At 56.2% G+C, this 14299-nt stretch overlaps 1 protein-coding gene across 2 annotated transcripts in view; it reads left to right on the top strand.

Annotated features, from left to right (window-relative positions):
* SH3PXD2B (SH3 and PX domains 2B) overlaps nt 1-14032 on the top strand; it is a 67784-nt gene extending 53752 nt beyond the window's left edge. Inside the window, exons 7-14 of one of the 2 annotated variants that reach the window (XM_030957345.1) lie at nt 2605-2739; nt 4058-4162; nt 4772-4855; nt 6001-6118; nt 7162-7382; nt 8475-8524; nt 8687-8812; nt 9635-14032. In XM_030957345.1, coding sequence (XP_030813205.1) covers nt 2605-2739; nt 4058-4162; nt 4772-4855; nt 6001-6118; nt 7162-7382; nt 8475-8524; nt 8687-8812; nt 9635-11113 — 2318 coding nt within the window. In that variant the 3' untranslated portion in view covers nt 11114-14032. The remainder of the gene's footprint in view (nt 1-2604; nt 2740-4057; nt 4163-4771; nt 4856-6000; nt 6119-7161; nt 7383-8474; nt 8525-8686; nt 8813-9634) is intronic. The other variant, XM_030957346.1, reaches the window with a different exon arrangement.
* Nucleotides 14033-14299: the final 267 nt, after the last annotated feature.

The following is a 14299-nucleotide window of genomic DNA, read 5'->3' as shown; positions in this document are numbered from 1 at the left end:
GGAAAAGGAAAAAGACAGGAAAGGAAAAAGGAAAAGTCACAAGCAACCCCATATCTGTGAGATTTCCTGCTGGCTTTGTACACTCAACCCTTGGGTGAAAGGCCAGGTTTCTGGCCAAAGAAAACCTGCAAGGATTTTTGGGCTGGCTGAGGGTGAGGTCAGTGCTCTGACAGCCCTGGGTCAGCTCTGGGATGTGCTGAGTGCCCCTCCTGCACCCAGGGCGAGCATCACTTCTGCCAGCCCAGCCCAAGGCCTCAGTGGTCCCTTGACTCGATGGATTCCCCTTCTCTAGGCCACATTTGTGTCACTGTCCCAGCTGAGGATGCCCAGCTCCTGCCTGAGCTGCCTGCACACCCGTCTCTGGGGGATGAATTCCTCTTCCCCTCCCCAGCTCAGAGCTTTGGTGCTTCTCCCACCTCCCCGGGCAGCTTTACACCGGTGCTATTTTGGGGAGCCCAGGTCTGGCTGTGCTCAGGATGCTTTGCTCCCTCCAGGGTGTGTTTTTGTGGTTCAGGATGATTAGGGCAGGTGAAATGCTCCCGAAATTAACGCCTACCTCTTCCTCCAAGCTCGGTTTACCACTTCTCTTCTGGTTTAATGGGCACATTGGAGGATCCAGAATTGGCTGCTGAAACTACAAATAGCCTCAGAGGCACAGGTGTAATTACAGGAGGGAGGCAGAAAGGGGAGTACTTATCTCTTCCTGCAGTTGTTATTCTTCTCTCAGGGGCTGGGTAGATCCTCAGATCCCTTTAAGCACAAACCTTTAATTGAGCTGCCTGAAGAGATAGTCCCAGCATCCCCCATTCACTTTGGAGGGCTATTTTGAACTCTGTCTGCTGCCCCACCTTTGGGTTTTGGTGTGGAGGAAGTTTTCCTGGGCAGGAACAGATCCTCTGCGCTTGGCCAGCTCACCTGGAGCTCTGCAGGGTGCTGTTTATGGGCACAGAGCATTTCCTTTCTTTTCCTTGAAATAACGCTGCCCTGCAGACACGTGGCTCATTTCAGTCTTGGTTGTGGTCTGGCATTCCCAGGAGCAGCTGGGAGAGGTTGTGACCTTGTAAACAGGAGAACTTCTCCAGGAGGCAGCAGAACACCCTGGGAGTCCTGAGGACCTGCTAGATCTTGTCCTTGAGGATGAGGATGGCACCTGAGCACTCATCTTTCCTCTCAACCCCTCCTCATACCTCTCCATTTGTCTTTACAAACTCTATACTTTTTAACCTGGAACATTTGAAACACCCCCTCCTGACTTTGCCTGGTCTCTGCACCAGCTGTGGCAGGTAAATACAGGGAATAAAGTGGACAATGAGAGTTCGTATTAGCCCAGTAATCCTTGTAGATGGCTCCTGATAGCCAAGGTCTCCCATCCTTTTCTTCCATTGGGAAGCCCAAATCTCTGGAGCATTAGAGATCAATTCAAAAGATCAATTAAAAAATACTCCAATGACCTCAAGTAACCCCTGTGACCTTAAGTAACCCCTGAATCAATTAAAAAATACTCTAATGACCTCCAGTAACTCCAGATGAAGTAAAACAATGCCTCCCAGGGATTTCAGTTACCTCTAGTAACCCCAGATGACCTCAAGGAACCCCAAATGACCTCAAGGAACCCCAAATGACCTCAAGTCACCCGTACCAGGGCCCCCAATGACCTCACATTCACCAATAGTGGTTGAATAAAATACACCTGCTCATCTCTCCCCCTTAGCAGAAGAGCATTTGAACAACTGTTCCCCCTTTGGCATAAAATTCAAATCAGACAGAGAAGTTCCCATGTCCGCTAGGAAACACAATTCTGGGTCCAGCAGGGGCTCCAGGTACAACAGCAGATCCTGTCACCCTTAACAATCCCTTTCTAAAGTTCTTTTTTACAAAAGGCACATACAAATGCTGTCCCGGTTGTCCCATGGTTATCCCGCTGGCCCGGTTATCCCTCTGGCCCGGTTATCCCGCTGGCCCGGTTATCTCGCAGTTCTCCCGGTTATCCCATGGTTATCCCACTGTCCCGGTTGTCCCGCGTTATCCCGGTTATCCCGCAGTGCCCCCTGCCGCCGCTCCAGCTGCGTTTTCCCGGCAGCTCCCGGCCACAGGAGCGCTTTGTTCCCGCTGGGTTCTGCCCCCTCTGCCCCTCCTCGGGGTGTTTTCCCCCTTTTTTGCCAGGACACCGGGATGTTCGGCTGGGCAGGGAGCAGAGCAGAACAGCGGGGCTGGGAGGTCAGGCGATGTGCCCTGTCCTACAAACCCTTCCCATCTGGGGCTCCTCAGCCCAGCAGAACGTGCTGCAGGCTCTGTGTTTTGGGGCAGCCGATGTGCTCAGGATGTCCCCAAAACCCCAGGGAGATCCAGCCCGCTGTGAGCTCCTGTGCTGGTGGAGGTTGCTTGGATGGCTCTGGTGGGCAGCAGCAGGTCTCACCTGGCTGTCCCCACCTCACCTGGCTGCTGGTTTGATCTCTGTCCCCCTTCACTCTGCCCAAAGCTCGGGCTCACCCCTCTCACGCCGGGGTCCCGAGGGTGTCCTGGAGCTGCTGGGTGGCGGTGGCCGTGCCCTGGGGACAGTGCTGACCTGGCACACGGGTCGGTTTTGTCCCCCTCCCTGTGCAGGAGCTGACTGTGCCTCGGCTGAGCCCCTGGTGCTGGAGCAGTATGTCGTGGTGGCCGACTACCAGAAGCAGGAGAGCTCGGAGATCAGCCTGTGCGTGGGCCAGGTGGTGGATATCATTGAGAAGAACGAATCAGGTACAGGGAGCTGGGCTCTGTGCAGGCTGCTGGGGCTGCACGGGAGCAGTCCTGGGCTGTCAGTGTTCTCCTGAAGCAGAGCAGCCCCCAGGCATGCTGAGCTGGGATGTGCAGGCAGCAGCTCTGCTCTGTGAGTGTGGATGAGGCTGCAGGGCTCTCTCAGGGCTGATTCCCCTGGCGCCGTCCCCCTTCCTCAGTCTCTACTTGGTGCTTCTTGGTGCTGGCAAACTTGGCTGATGTGTGCTGAGGACAAAAGCCATGCCTGGGCTTGGCAGGCTGAGTTTAGTGAGTGACAGAGGGGGACACTCTCGTGGTGGCCATGAAAGGCCCCTTGGTGCATTCACAATTCCTGTGGGCAGCAGCCGAGCTCTTTGCTTGCTTCAAAACTTAAACCCGCTCTTAACCTCTGCAAAGGGACTGAGCCATGGCATGGAGAATTTATTCCCTGCAGCTTACAGAAGTTGTTTGTTGGGGGAGAGTTAAATGAAAATAGATTTTAACAGCTCTGGAGAGCTGGTTGCCAGAGGATCAGTTGCACCAGCAGCTCTGTTTGAGAACGAGAGAAATAGAAGCAACCCTGAAGCAAATGAAACGATTAGCACAGCCAGCTCAAAAGCTGTGGAAAATCATTTATTTATCAAAGGTCAGCCCTGCTATCCCTCCCGTGCAGGTAGCTGATTCCCTCCCTGACAATCTAGTTGTCTTTCTAAATGACTCATTGGGGGTTTCTGAGGGTAATACTCAGTCTTTATTTCCCCCCCTAAAGACACAAATTGTGCTTTTAATAACGAGCAGCAAGCATTGGTTTTGAGTGGACACACAGGGGGGCCCAGAATTGCTTGTGGCCTCTCTGGAGCTGGCTGGGCTTCCACTGGGAGAGCTGATGTTTTAAATCCTGCATTTGCTCGTGGCTTTTCAGTTCTGCTGTTTCCACAAATGTAGAGAAGGCGAGCGCAGCAGGGCTCAGCCATCGATTCACACACGGGGAATTCATCTCTGCTAATTAGCCCAGGCTTGCTGACCCACACTGAGGGAAAATGAACCATGAAGGGGCAGAAAAAACCAAAAGCAAATGCAGTGGCTGGAGCCATTCAGCTCTCAGAGCCTCTCCTGGTTTTCCTGGGGAGGGAATTGTACTTTTAGATGTCACTCAGCTGCAGTTCCCCTGTACTTGGCTCTGTTGCTTTGGGGTCACCCCAGCTTCCCATGGAGATGCAAGAAAGGGGTCACAGCGCCCCAGGCACGTGGTTTGGAGGGAGGGAGGGAGTTTTTGGCTGGTGTGAGCCCTTGGCTGAGCCTCCTGCTGTTTTCTCCTCAGGCTGGTGGTTTGTGAGCACACTGGAGGAGCAAGGCTGGGTGCCAGCCACCTGCCTGGAGGCCCAGGATGGAGTCCAGGATGAGTTCTCAATGCAGCCTGATGAAGGTAGGAAGCTGCTGGAGGCATCTGCCCCAGCTTCCTCTGCTGGAAGCACTACATCACCCTCCCTTTGTGGGGCAGGGACGAGCCTGGGGGAGGCAAAACCCAGGAACAAAACCTGGGAAAGGGGACAAAACCGCAGGAATGGTCCTGCAGCAGGACTGGGGCAGCTGGACACTGGTGGTACATCCACTGGCATCTCTGCTCCTCCACAGAGGTGCCACCTCCCAGGAATGCTCCCCCCAGTGCCTCCCTTCAGCCCAGGGAGCTACTTTACCTGCCCTGGAGGAGGAGCAAAGCCCAGGTCCTTGGACAATGCATGTGCAGAACAAAGAGCACACAGTGTGGGAGAGGCAAGGTTCCAGCCTGTCCTTGGAGCAAATCCCAAGTGCCCCTGGATGAGAGATCCTTGCCAGTGCCTCTGTGTGCCCAGGGCAGAGCAGGAGCTGGCTGAGCCCTGGTCTGGGCAGCTGGGGATGGAGGGGGGCTCAGCCTGGGGAGGGCTCCAGAGTCTCTGCACCGCTCTCTGTGTCAGCCCTGTCTCCTCCTGGACATGAAGTGCCACCTCCTTACGCCCTCTCTTGTCCTTCTCCTGCTGCCCCTGTGCTGTCCCAGTGCCATGGAGGTACTGGTCTCTGCCCAGGCACCTCGGCCGCCGCCGGACCCTCGGGGACTTGTACACCCCTGGATGGGCTCAAGGTGGAGCACACAGAGACTTTCTTGGTGCCCCTGTGTTGTGCTTGGAGCCTTGTGTGCATGTTGGTTTGCTGTGCATGTGTCAGCCCACCCCTGCTCCTCAGCCTTCCCTTCCCTTGTGCACGTCCCTCTCCTCTCTCAGCTCTTCCTGCTCATGTTTTGGGCTCAGAAACTGCAGTTCCTGCTTTCCCCCAGCACACATGTGCAGAATTCTTGCAGCTGCTGCCTCAGTTCCTGCAGTGACCTGGGTTGGTGCCTCAGGATGGGGCCAGGAGGAGAAGGTCCTGCTGGATGTGACAGGACATTCTCTGCTTGGTCTCCTCTGCATGAAGGGGGTGGGAAATCAGACCCTTCCAGAGCTGTGCCACTCCCAGAGGACAAATCCGGGAAAGCTGCATGGTGGGGATGTAGGGATGTCCAGAGGGGTGGATTTTGGAAGCAGATTTTTCCCCAAATGGCCTTCACCCTGTTGTGAAGGCACTGCTTAAGCACAGGCAGTTATTTCCCTGTGATTCTTCCAGAGAGGAAGCTGAGGGAGAGGGGAGGATGGATGGACCCATTTGTCTGACATGGCTGCATGGCTTCTAGGATGTTTCTCCTTCCTCCTGAAGGGAAGAACATTCACATTCCTGCTGAACATCCCTTGTTCTGGTGGACAGGACATCAGGTTCTTCTCCAGGCTCCCCACATGGCTTTGACCAATGTCCTGGGGGTTAAATGGTGATGTTCCTGTAGATCTGCTGCTCTGGAGCAGTTTGAGGGCACCTCTGTGTGCATGGGGTGGCCCCCTCATGCCTGTGAGATTTCTCTCCCCTTTCAGAGGACAGTTCCTCTTTAAAGACTCTGAGAATTAAGTTTGAGCTGAAATGGATGCATAGAAGAGATGCTGTGATAAGTTGTGAAGTCTTTAGTCCTAAGGGAGAGGAGAAACTGTTTTAGAGAACTTCTTGGGCCAGAGCAGCTCACCAAGGTTTACATTTCCAAATACATTTCATTGTCATTTCTCTTTGAATGGTCGTGTATCTCTGTGTGTTTGCACCTAAATTACAAGAATTATCATTTTATAAAGCACTTCCTAGCCATTTGTCAGCTGGGGCCAGGTTTCCATCAAACAGCTCCTCAGTGAAGCTGCTCTTTCTTTCCACCAGAGGAGAAGTACACGGTGATTTACCCCTACACTGCAAGAGACCAGGATGAGATGAACCTGGACAAAGGGGCCGTGGTGGTGGTGACCCAGAAGAACCTGGAGGGCTGGTGGAAAATCAGGTACTGTCCTGGGCACTGCAGCTGGGGCTGTGGGATGTCAGCCCCAAGGCAAGTCTGTGAGCTGGGGAGGGCAGAGTTCCAGAACTCATTTCTCTCCATCCTGACAGATTTGATGTTCAAGCACAGCTTTGGCTGAAAATCTTTGAAAATCTTTGCCTAGGTTTCCTGTGCTGGGAGGTGGCTGTGTCCTCCTGCAGAGCTTTAGTGGGTGTCACATCCTGCTGATGGGGAAACCTAGGAATGTCCCAGGGCTGGCTGCATCCCCTGGCTCTGGTGGAGGCTCCTGCAGGGAATGGCCAGGCCTGGGCCAGCTCTGCTGTGTGCCAAAGTCTCCAGCTCATCACCAGCTGAGGGATGTTTTGTGCTGGAAGCTCATTTTCTCTTCTCTGTGGTGGAGCAAACGGCCGGGCTTGCTCAGGGTGGGAGCACACGCTGCAGTTTTCATAACCTCACACTGAACCTGTGCTCCTGGCAGCAGCACAGCCCCAGAAACACATCCACTGACGTGTGAGGCACAGGAGAGCTGCCACAGGAGCTCCAAAGGCAATTACAGGCTCGGTAGCTGGTGCCATCTGAACGAGGTGGCTGCAGCCCAGCCAGCAGGGAGGGTCTGGCATGGCAGGGGCACTGTGGATGTGGTTTCTCAGTCAGGTCACAAGGCTGGTTTCTCTCCTAGAGCAGGGAAGGGATCCAGGCTGCCAGCAGGCAGAGGGCTTGTGCTCCCTGCAAAGACCAGGTACATCAATCCCAGCAGCAGCAGCCCTCTTGTTTTTCCTTCTGCTTTCCCTGCCAGAGCTCTTCACTCCTGAACTGGTGCCATTGCTGAGGTGAAAACTGGGCTTCACAGCACTCCCATGGCTTGGCCCTGGCTGGGGCCAGCTTGTGTGGGAGCATTAGCCATGAGGGAGCTCTGCCGGTGCCATGGAGAGCCTGGCAAGCTCCTGTTACCCAGAGCTGCCAAGGTGTGTGCTGAGCTCTGGGCTCACATCCTTGGTGTGTCCCAGGGGCTCTGTGCAGTGACCCTGCTGTCCTTGTCCCCACAGGTACCAGGGCCAGGAGGGCTGGGCCCCTGCCTCCTACCTCAGGAAGGGCAATGGAGATGGGTTCCCACCCAAGCTGGGCTCCTCGGCTCACTCCAGTGCCCTGGATCTGGATGGCATCTCCAGGCAGCAGCTGCCGGCCAGCAGGGACAAGGACGGGCTGGGGGGCCAGAGGGACAGCAGGCTGGAGAGCCGGGCCCTGCCCAGCGCCGACATCCGCCGCAGTGAGTGCTGGGCTCGGCGGGTGGGGCCAAACATGGCCTCGGGTGGGCTCAAACATGGCCTCGGGTGGGCTCAAACACGGCCTCGGGTGGGTTCCAAACATGGCCCTGAGTGGGCTCCAACCACAGCCGTGGGTGGGCTCAAACACAGCCTCAAGTGGGCTCCAAACATGGCCTTGAGTGGGCTCCAAACATGGCCTTGAGTGGGCTCAAATACAGCCTCAAGTGGGCTTGAAACATGGCCTTGAGTGGGCTCCAACCACAGCCTTGGGTGGGCTCAAACACAGCCTCAAGTGGGCTCCAAACACGGCCTTGAGTGGGCTCCCAACATGGCGTTGGGTGGGCTCAGACACGGCCTCAGGTGGGCTCCAACACAGCCTCAGGTGGGCTCCAAACAGCTCCTCGCTCCCAGGCTGGGGATCCCCTGCCAGGCTGCAGGGTCAGCTGGAGATATTCTCCTCTCAGAAACTGGGGCACCTAAAGGGAGCCTGGCAGAAAGATTGAGAGGATGTTTTACAGGAAAAGGGATAATCTCTTCAAACTGACAGAGAGCAGGTTTAGGTGGAATGTTGGGAAGGAATTGTTCCCTGTGAGGGTGGGCAGGCCCTGAGCAGCTGTGGCTGTCCCTGGATCCCTGGAAGTACCCAAAGCCAGGTTGGACAGGGCTTGGAGCAGCCTAGGACAGTGGAAGGTGTCCCTGCCCATGGCAGGGGGTGGAATGGGATGGGCTTTGAGGTCTTTTCAAACCCAGGCAATTCTGGGATTCTGGGATTCTGTGATCTAAACCCATCTGCAGGCCAGATCCTCTGGGTCAGCCCTGCAATGCAGAAGTAATTTCACGTGGTCACCTCAGCTGCATTTCCCAGGAGAACCTGGAAGCTGGGATACCCTTGAGACCTGGGGGACCTGTGCCACTCAGGATTCTGGGCTGATGGGTTCTGAGCTTTGGGTTCTGGCCTGATGGGTTCCTCCTTCAGGTTCCTTTCCCTGGGACAGGTTTAGTCCTTGCCTTTCTGTTCTGTCTCCCACTTGTCTTTCATGAACACGTGCTCAAAAGCCAGAAACTCAACAGCATCTGGAATTCTTCCTCCACAGAGTCCCCAAAGATGAGGCAGAGGCCACCTCCTCGCCGAGACCTCACCATAGTAAGTGCCAGTTGGTGTGGGAGGGCAGCAGTGGCACAGGGGGAGGGAGGGGAGCACTGCGAGGAGCCCTGGTGGCTGCTTGGGATCTTGTCCCCATGCCTGGATGTGGTGTCACACCTGCTCTACAAACACACTGATGGCTTTTCTGTTTTCCTGTCCCAGCCCCGTGGTCTGAACCTGCCTAAGCCTCCTGTCCCCCCTCAAGTGGAAGAGGAATATTACACCATTGCTGACTTCCAGACCACCATCCCTGATGGCATCAGCTTCCAGGCAGGGATGAAAGTAGAGGTGAGACTGTCACCTTCCCTTCACACACTGTCACTGTCACTTCAGGGCAGTGCTCCTGGCTCCCATTGCCCTGGCACCTTTTGGGCAGGAGCTCCCCTTCCAGGCCAGGGAGATCTGCTCCCCATGGTGCTCTGGGTGCAAACCAGGCATGGTTTTGTCTCTGTTAGCATTCCAGACTCTGAGAGTGGCATAAAAACCTGTAGGAGCTCAGGAGACTCTGGCCCCACACCGTTCTTGGTGGCCTCCTGTCGCCCAAGTGTGAGTGCTCTGTTTGAGCAAATGGAAAATAAACCCACACCACTAATGGCATTGGAGATGGGAGTTTTTCCTCTTAGTTAGGCCAGGCGTAAAGTTAAAAGCCCTTCCAAAATTCCTGGCACACCCTCTTTGCTGGCAGAACCCCTCCTGCAGGTGGGGTTTTGCTTTCTCTGTGTGCAGATGTGATTTACGCCTCTCTAAGAGGATTTTTCCTTCAGGGCTGCCCCACTCAGCCCCTGCCAGGGCCCAGCCTGGCTCCTGGAGCTGCAGACAGGCTGGGCAGGGTGAGATCCACACGGGATCGCTGCTGCTGCTGCTTTCATTGTTCCAACAGTGCCACGCTGTGGCCAGCACCCAGCATCCTGCTCCGGGAGGGACAGAGACAGCTCAGCAGCTCTTCCTCAGCCCTTCCCTGGCAGCCAGGAGCAGCTGTCCCTTAGGATGCCACTGCTGGGATTCCATGGCTTTTGGCTGGAGCAGCACACGGCCATGTGTCACCCTGCCATCGTTTCCGAGACCCCTGAGTGCAGAGTGGCTGTCTGAGGTCTCCCTTCCCCCTGGCAGGTTATTGAGAAGAACCTGAGCGGCTGGTGGTACATCCAGATCGAGGAGAAGGAGGGCTGGGCCCCTGCCACCTTCATTGACAAGTACAAGAAAACCAGCAACGCCTCCAGGCCCAATTTCCTGGCTCCCCTTCCCAACGAGATGGCGCAGCTGCGGCTCGGTGACACCGATGGCGGCAGCGCCAGCGAGGAGGTGACAGGGCCCTGCCGACCCCTGCCAGAGGCTCCTCCCAACGGCATGGACTGCACTGGGAGGTGGGGCAAGGACTGGAAGGGGAAGGAGGCTCCTGACAGCGGGGACCTGTCCTTTGCCGGGGGCTACGAGGAGATCTCGGACCGCGACACGGAGGAGAAGCCCAGCCTCCCACCCAGGAAGGAGTCCATCATCAAATCAGAAGGAGAGTTACTAGAGAGGCAGAGGCCTCCCCCCAAGCCCCCTGGCATGATTTTGCCCATGATCCCACCCAAGCAGTCGGCAGCCCCGAAGGACAGCAAGAAGCCGGAGCTCAAAGCGGAGAAGGGCAAACTCTTCCAGCTGAAGAACGAAATGGGGCTGGAGTGTGGACACAAGGTGTCGGCCAAGGAGGTGAAGAAGCCAAACCTCCGTCCCATTGTCAAGCCAACCAAGCCAAAAGCTGAGCCCGTGGAGGACAAACCTGAGCCCATCACCCAGAACCCGTTCTTGAAGTCAAGACCTCAGATCAGGCCCAAACCCGCCGCATCCCCCCGGCCTGAGCCATCCCCAGCCGATGACAGACTGGACATTTGCAGCCTGCGGAGCAAGCTGAGACCTGCCAAGTGCCCAGAGAAGCCCTCAGAGCAGGACCCTGCTGCTGGGGAAAGCTCCTTCAGCAATGCCGTGCTCTCCTCAGAGCCTTGCGGGCGCTTTCCGGAGCGGCCGGGCATGGAGAGCAAAGCCCTGCCCAAGCTGGACATTGCCCCCAAAGAGGCACTGCCCAAACCTCCCCTGGGCCCGGCGAGCCCCCCCTGTGCCCGGGACGCCCCTCAGCGCCCCGTGGTGCCCCCTCGCAGGCCCCCTCCTCCCAAGAAGATGGGGGCTCCTGCTGCCATGCCCGCCGAGCCCAGGGTCCCCACACGGGAAGCCCCCGAGCCCAGGCCCTCAGCAGTGCCAGGCAGGCCCATGCTGGTCCCTCCCAAAGCCAAGCCCTTCCTCGCTGCCTGCATGGCAGACGAAGCCAAAGCCAGAAGCAGCATAAACCCAAAGGTCATCTCCAAACCCGTGGAGAGAGGGGAGGCCAAGGAGAGGCCCTCAGGCCCCGGGCCTGATGTCTCCAGGGAAGCTCTGTATGTGGCAGTGGCGGATTTTGAAGGTGACGAGGAGACCAACAGCTTCAGAGAAGGGACTTTGTTTGAAGTTCGTGAGAAGAACAGCAGTGGCTGGTGGTTCTGCAGGGTCCTGGCTGGGGGGCCGTGCTGGGAGGGCTGGATCCCTTCCAATTACCTGCGGAAGAAGCCGTAGCTGCTCCGTGGCTGGAGGCTCCCTGGTCTCTCACCTGAGTATTTAATGAGCAGATTAATTTATAGTTTTCTGTAAGGCTGGCTTTAAAAGAGAAGATAATAATTTGAGATCCCACGCCTCCCAGCTGGAGCCGCTTGGCAGCAGCTGGAGGAAACAGCTCGGCCTCCCCTCCTCACCCCTGTGCTCCCTGTACCCATCCTCCTCCTCCTCACGTTCCCCAAAGGACTTGGCTCCCGTGGTTCTCTGTGCTGGGGAGATGGACCCTGAGTGACATTTTGCCACCTCTGTGGTGAACTGGAGAGAAATCCAGCAGCAGCCAGGTGGAATGGTACCAATGCAGGAAATCACAGAAGGATTTGACTTTCCCTGAAGCTCAGGGTCAAGAGTTGCAGGTCACATTGCTTAGTCCAGAGCTGTAGCAGAGCCACGAGGAATGTGGCAAAAAGGAGGAAATGATTGCTGAGAACAGGTTCCTGTAGCTCTGGCTCTGGCTAAGGGCTGTGCCATGCTCCCCCTGCACGAGAATCATCCCTTGGTCCTTCCCTGCTCTACGATGACAAGTGTTAACTTCAACATCCTCCTGATGGAAAAAAATAGGGAAAAATACACCCTCATTTACCAGGTCCTGCTGCGCTGCCCCAGGACAGCTCTCAGGCTTCTCCCCTGCAGTACTGCAACCAAACATCAGAGGGGTTTTGCTTCCGGAGCTGAGGAATTCTATGCAAGGCACAGAGGACCAGAACGACCCCAAAACCCCTGGAAAAGGGAATGCTTTGCTCTCCTCCCCACACAGACTGCCCTGCCTGTTGGACTAGGAGGGGACCACCCCTTCCAGGACCCACGGAGCTCCCCGGGCTGGCGGGCAGCAGCCGGGAGCTGGGTCCTTCCCTCGGTGCTGATTTATCAAGTGCAATCCAGAATGTGGGAGCTCAGCTCCTCGTCACCACCAGTTCTGAGGTGTGTCTGGTGCTCAGGGGCTGCCTGCCTTGTTTGTCGCCCCTCCTGCCTGTCCTCCAGGTTCTTGCATTTCACCCTGTGGGCCAGGTTGGCTTGGAGGGGTTCTGGGCAAGCAGAGCCTGGGCTTTTTCCGTGCTGACATTCCTGCCTTGCCCTCAGTGCTGCTTATCCCAGCAGGAGGATGAGCTGTTGTTCCCCAGTGCTGCTTTCTTCCTTTCTGTCCTTGGCTATTTGCAGCTTCAGGGCCACATTTCTCTCCAGAAGAGCTTTAAACCCAGATGTCTGTGGGTTTCACAGAGTCACAGAATTGTTGGGGCTGGAAGGGACCTCTGGAGATCATCCAGTCCAGCATCCCTGCCAAGGCAGGGTCAGGTTTGGTGTTGACCAAGCCCTGTTGCCCTCTCTGGTCTAATTGCAAGTGTGAGCAATGCAGCCACATTGTTTTGCTGCTGAAAATAATGACAGTTTTCCCTCTAATTTGAGGCTGGCTGAATTGAAGGAGCGTTCTCCACTCCCCCAGATGCTCACTTCCTTCTCTGTCCATGTTTTCCACCCTGGGAATGTGAAAATCCCTGTCTGCACACAGAAGAAAAGAGTGGTCCCAGGATCATTCTGGGAGGGCAGTGGGGCAGTTTGATCTGATAGAGAAACCTGATCATCCTCATATCCAGAAATTCATTTTTAGCCATGGGAATTCACTCACCCCGATGTGTGGCTGATTCCTCTCCCTCCCACCTGCGGTTTCCTCCGGTGGCACATCAGCCCCTGATGGGCTGACTCACCTGAGCTGGCAAAAGCACCGCATTTGCAAGGCAGTGCAATAACAAAGCTCCTCGCTGGCACATCGGGAGGTGTTGATGTGCTCCTGGGTGGGTTGGGACAGCTCTGCCTTGGCTCTGCCTGGCTCCACTCAATCTCTTCTGCTTTGGGAAGGAGTGGGGACAGGATGAGTTAAAGCAGAGCTGCTCCACGGCCAAATCCAGCTCCCACAGTATGTGGGAAGGGCTGGACCTGTATCCTTGCTCTTGACACAGGGTGGAAGGGCTGTGTGTCCTTTTCCCAGGCACCATGTCCTTGCTCTGCCTTTGCTGAATGGCCTTTTCATCTCAGCCCTGTCTCAGAGACCTCTGTGCCCTGGCTCTCCTCAGAGAGGGCTGTGCTCTTTGTGTGGCCTGGCCTCTGAAGGAAGGCTGTTCCCTCTCCCCTCCCAGCCTGAGCCTCAGAACTGGTCGCGCTCCATTTTCCTGACACAAGTACTGTATTGGCTCGCTGAGCAGGAGCTCTCCCTTCTTCCCAAAGAGCTTCCAGGAGGGAGTGCCCCGCTGGGATCCCTCTCAGGAGGCGCCCACACCGGCAGCCTTACCCCTTTTCCCCTCTCCTGCCTGCCCAGGCTGCTGTGGGGAAGGTGCCAGGAGCCGCTGGGCTGCCAGAGCTTTGTCCCCCCTCTGGTTTGTGCCCCCGCTCTGCAGCCACCTGTGCCCCAAGCCAGGCTGCCTCTCCTCCCTGGACCTCCCTGCCTACCTCGTGAGGAGGAGGAGGGTGGCCAAAAGCACCCCAGACTGGGGGGCAGCCCCCCACCAGGCACAGCCCGGCCTCCCAGAGCAGGGGCTGTGCCAAGCCTTGGGGCCCAGGAGCTGGGACTGGGGGACAGGCCAGGCTGGGCACATCCTGGGTGGGCATCAGCCCTGCAGTGCCCAGCTCCTGCCAGGCTCCCAAAGCCCATTTGTCTGTCCATGTGTCTCTATATTATGTAATGTGTATAAATCTCCATTACTGTGGGTGGGTGGGGGGCAGCAGAAGGTAGATGTAGCTGTGTCCATGCCCTGTCTATACCTTCACCTTTAAGGGATGGATTTTTTTTTTATTTGCTGGGTTTGGGGTTGTTTGGTTTGTTTGGTTTTTTTTTTTCTTTTCTTTTTTTTTTTAAGAAACAAAAATAAACTGCTTGACTGGTTTCAAGCACCCTGGTGAACCTGTGTGTATGGCTGGTGGAATTCTGGGGTGCTGCTCTTGTGTCCAAGGCTGCTTTGGGGTCTGTCTGTCCATCCTGGCAGCTGTGGCAGGGAGGCTCATGGGGACCCTGACAGCTCCTTGTGTCTTCTTGGTGCCCAAACTTCATACCCCATTTAAATCCCACCAAATGGGGCAGTGGAGTGTGGAAGTTTTTACTGTGGGCTCAAACCAGCAGAGTTCAGTGATCTTGGGGAAGTGCAGAGAGGGAAGGAGTCA

The sequence above is a fragment of the Camarhynchus parvulus genome, chromosome 13, assembly GCF_901933205.1.
Source record: "Camarhynchus parvulus chromosome 13, STF_HiC, whole genome shotgun sequence".
NCBI lineage: Eukaryota > Metazoa > Chordata > Aves > Passeriformes > Thraupidae > Camarhynchus > Camarhynchus parvulus.
Note: the sequence above shows the minus strand (reverse complement) of the source record. Positions and strands in the feature narration are given on the sequence as shown.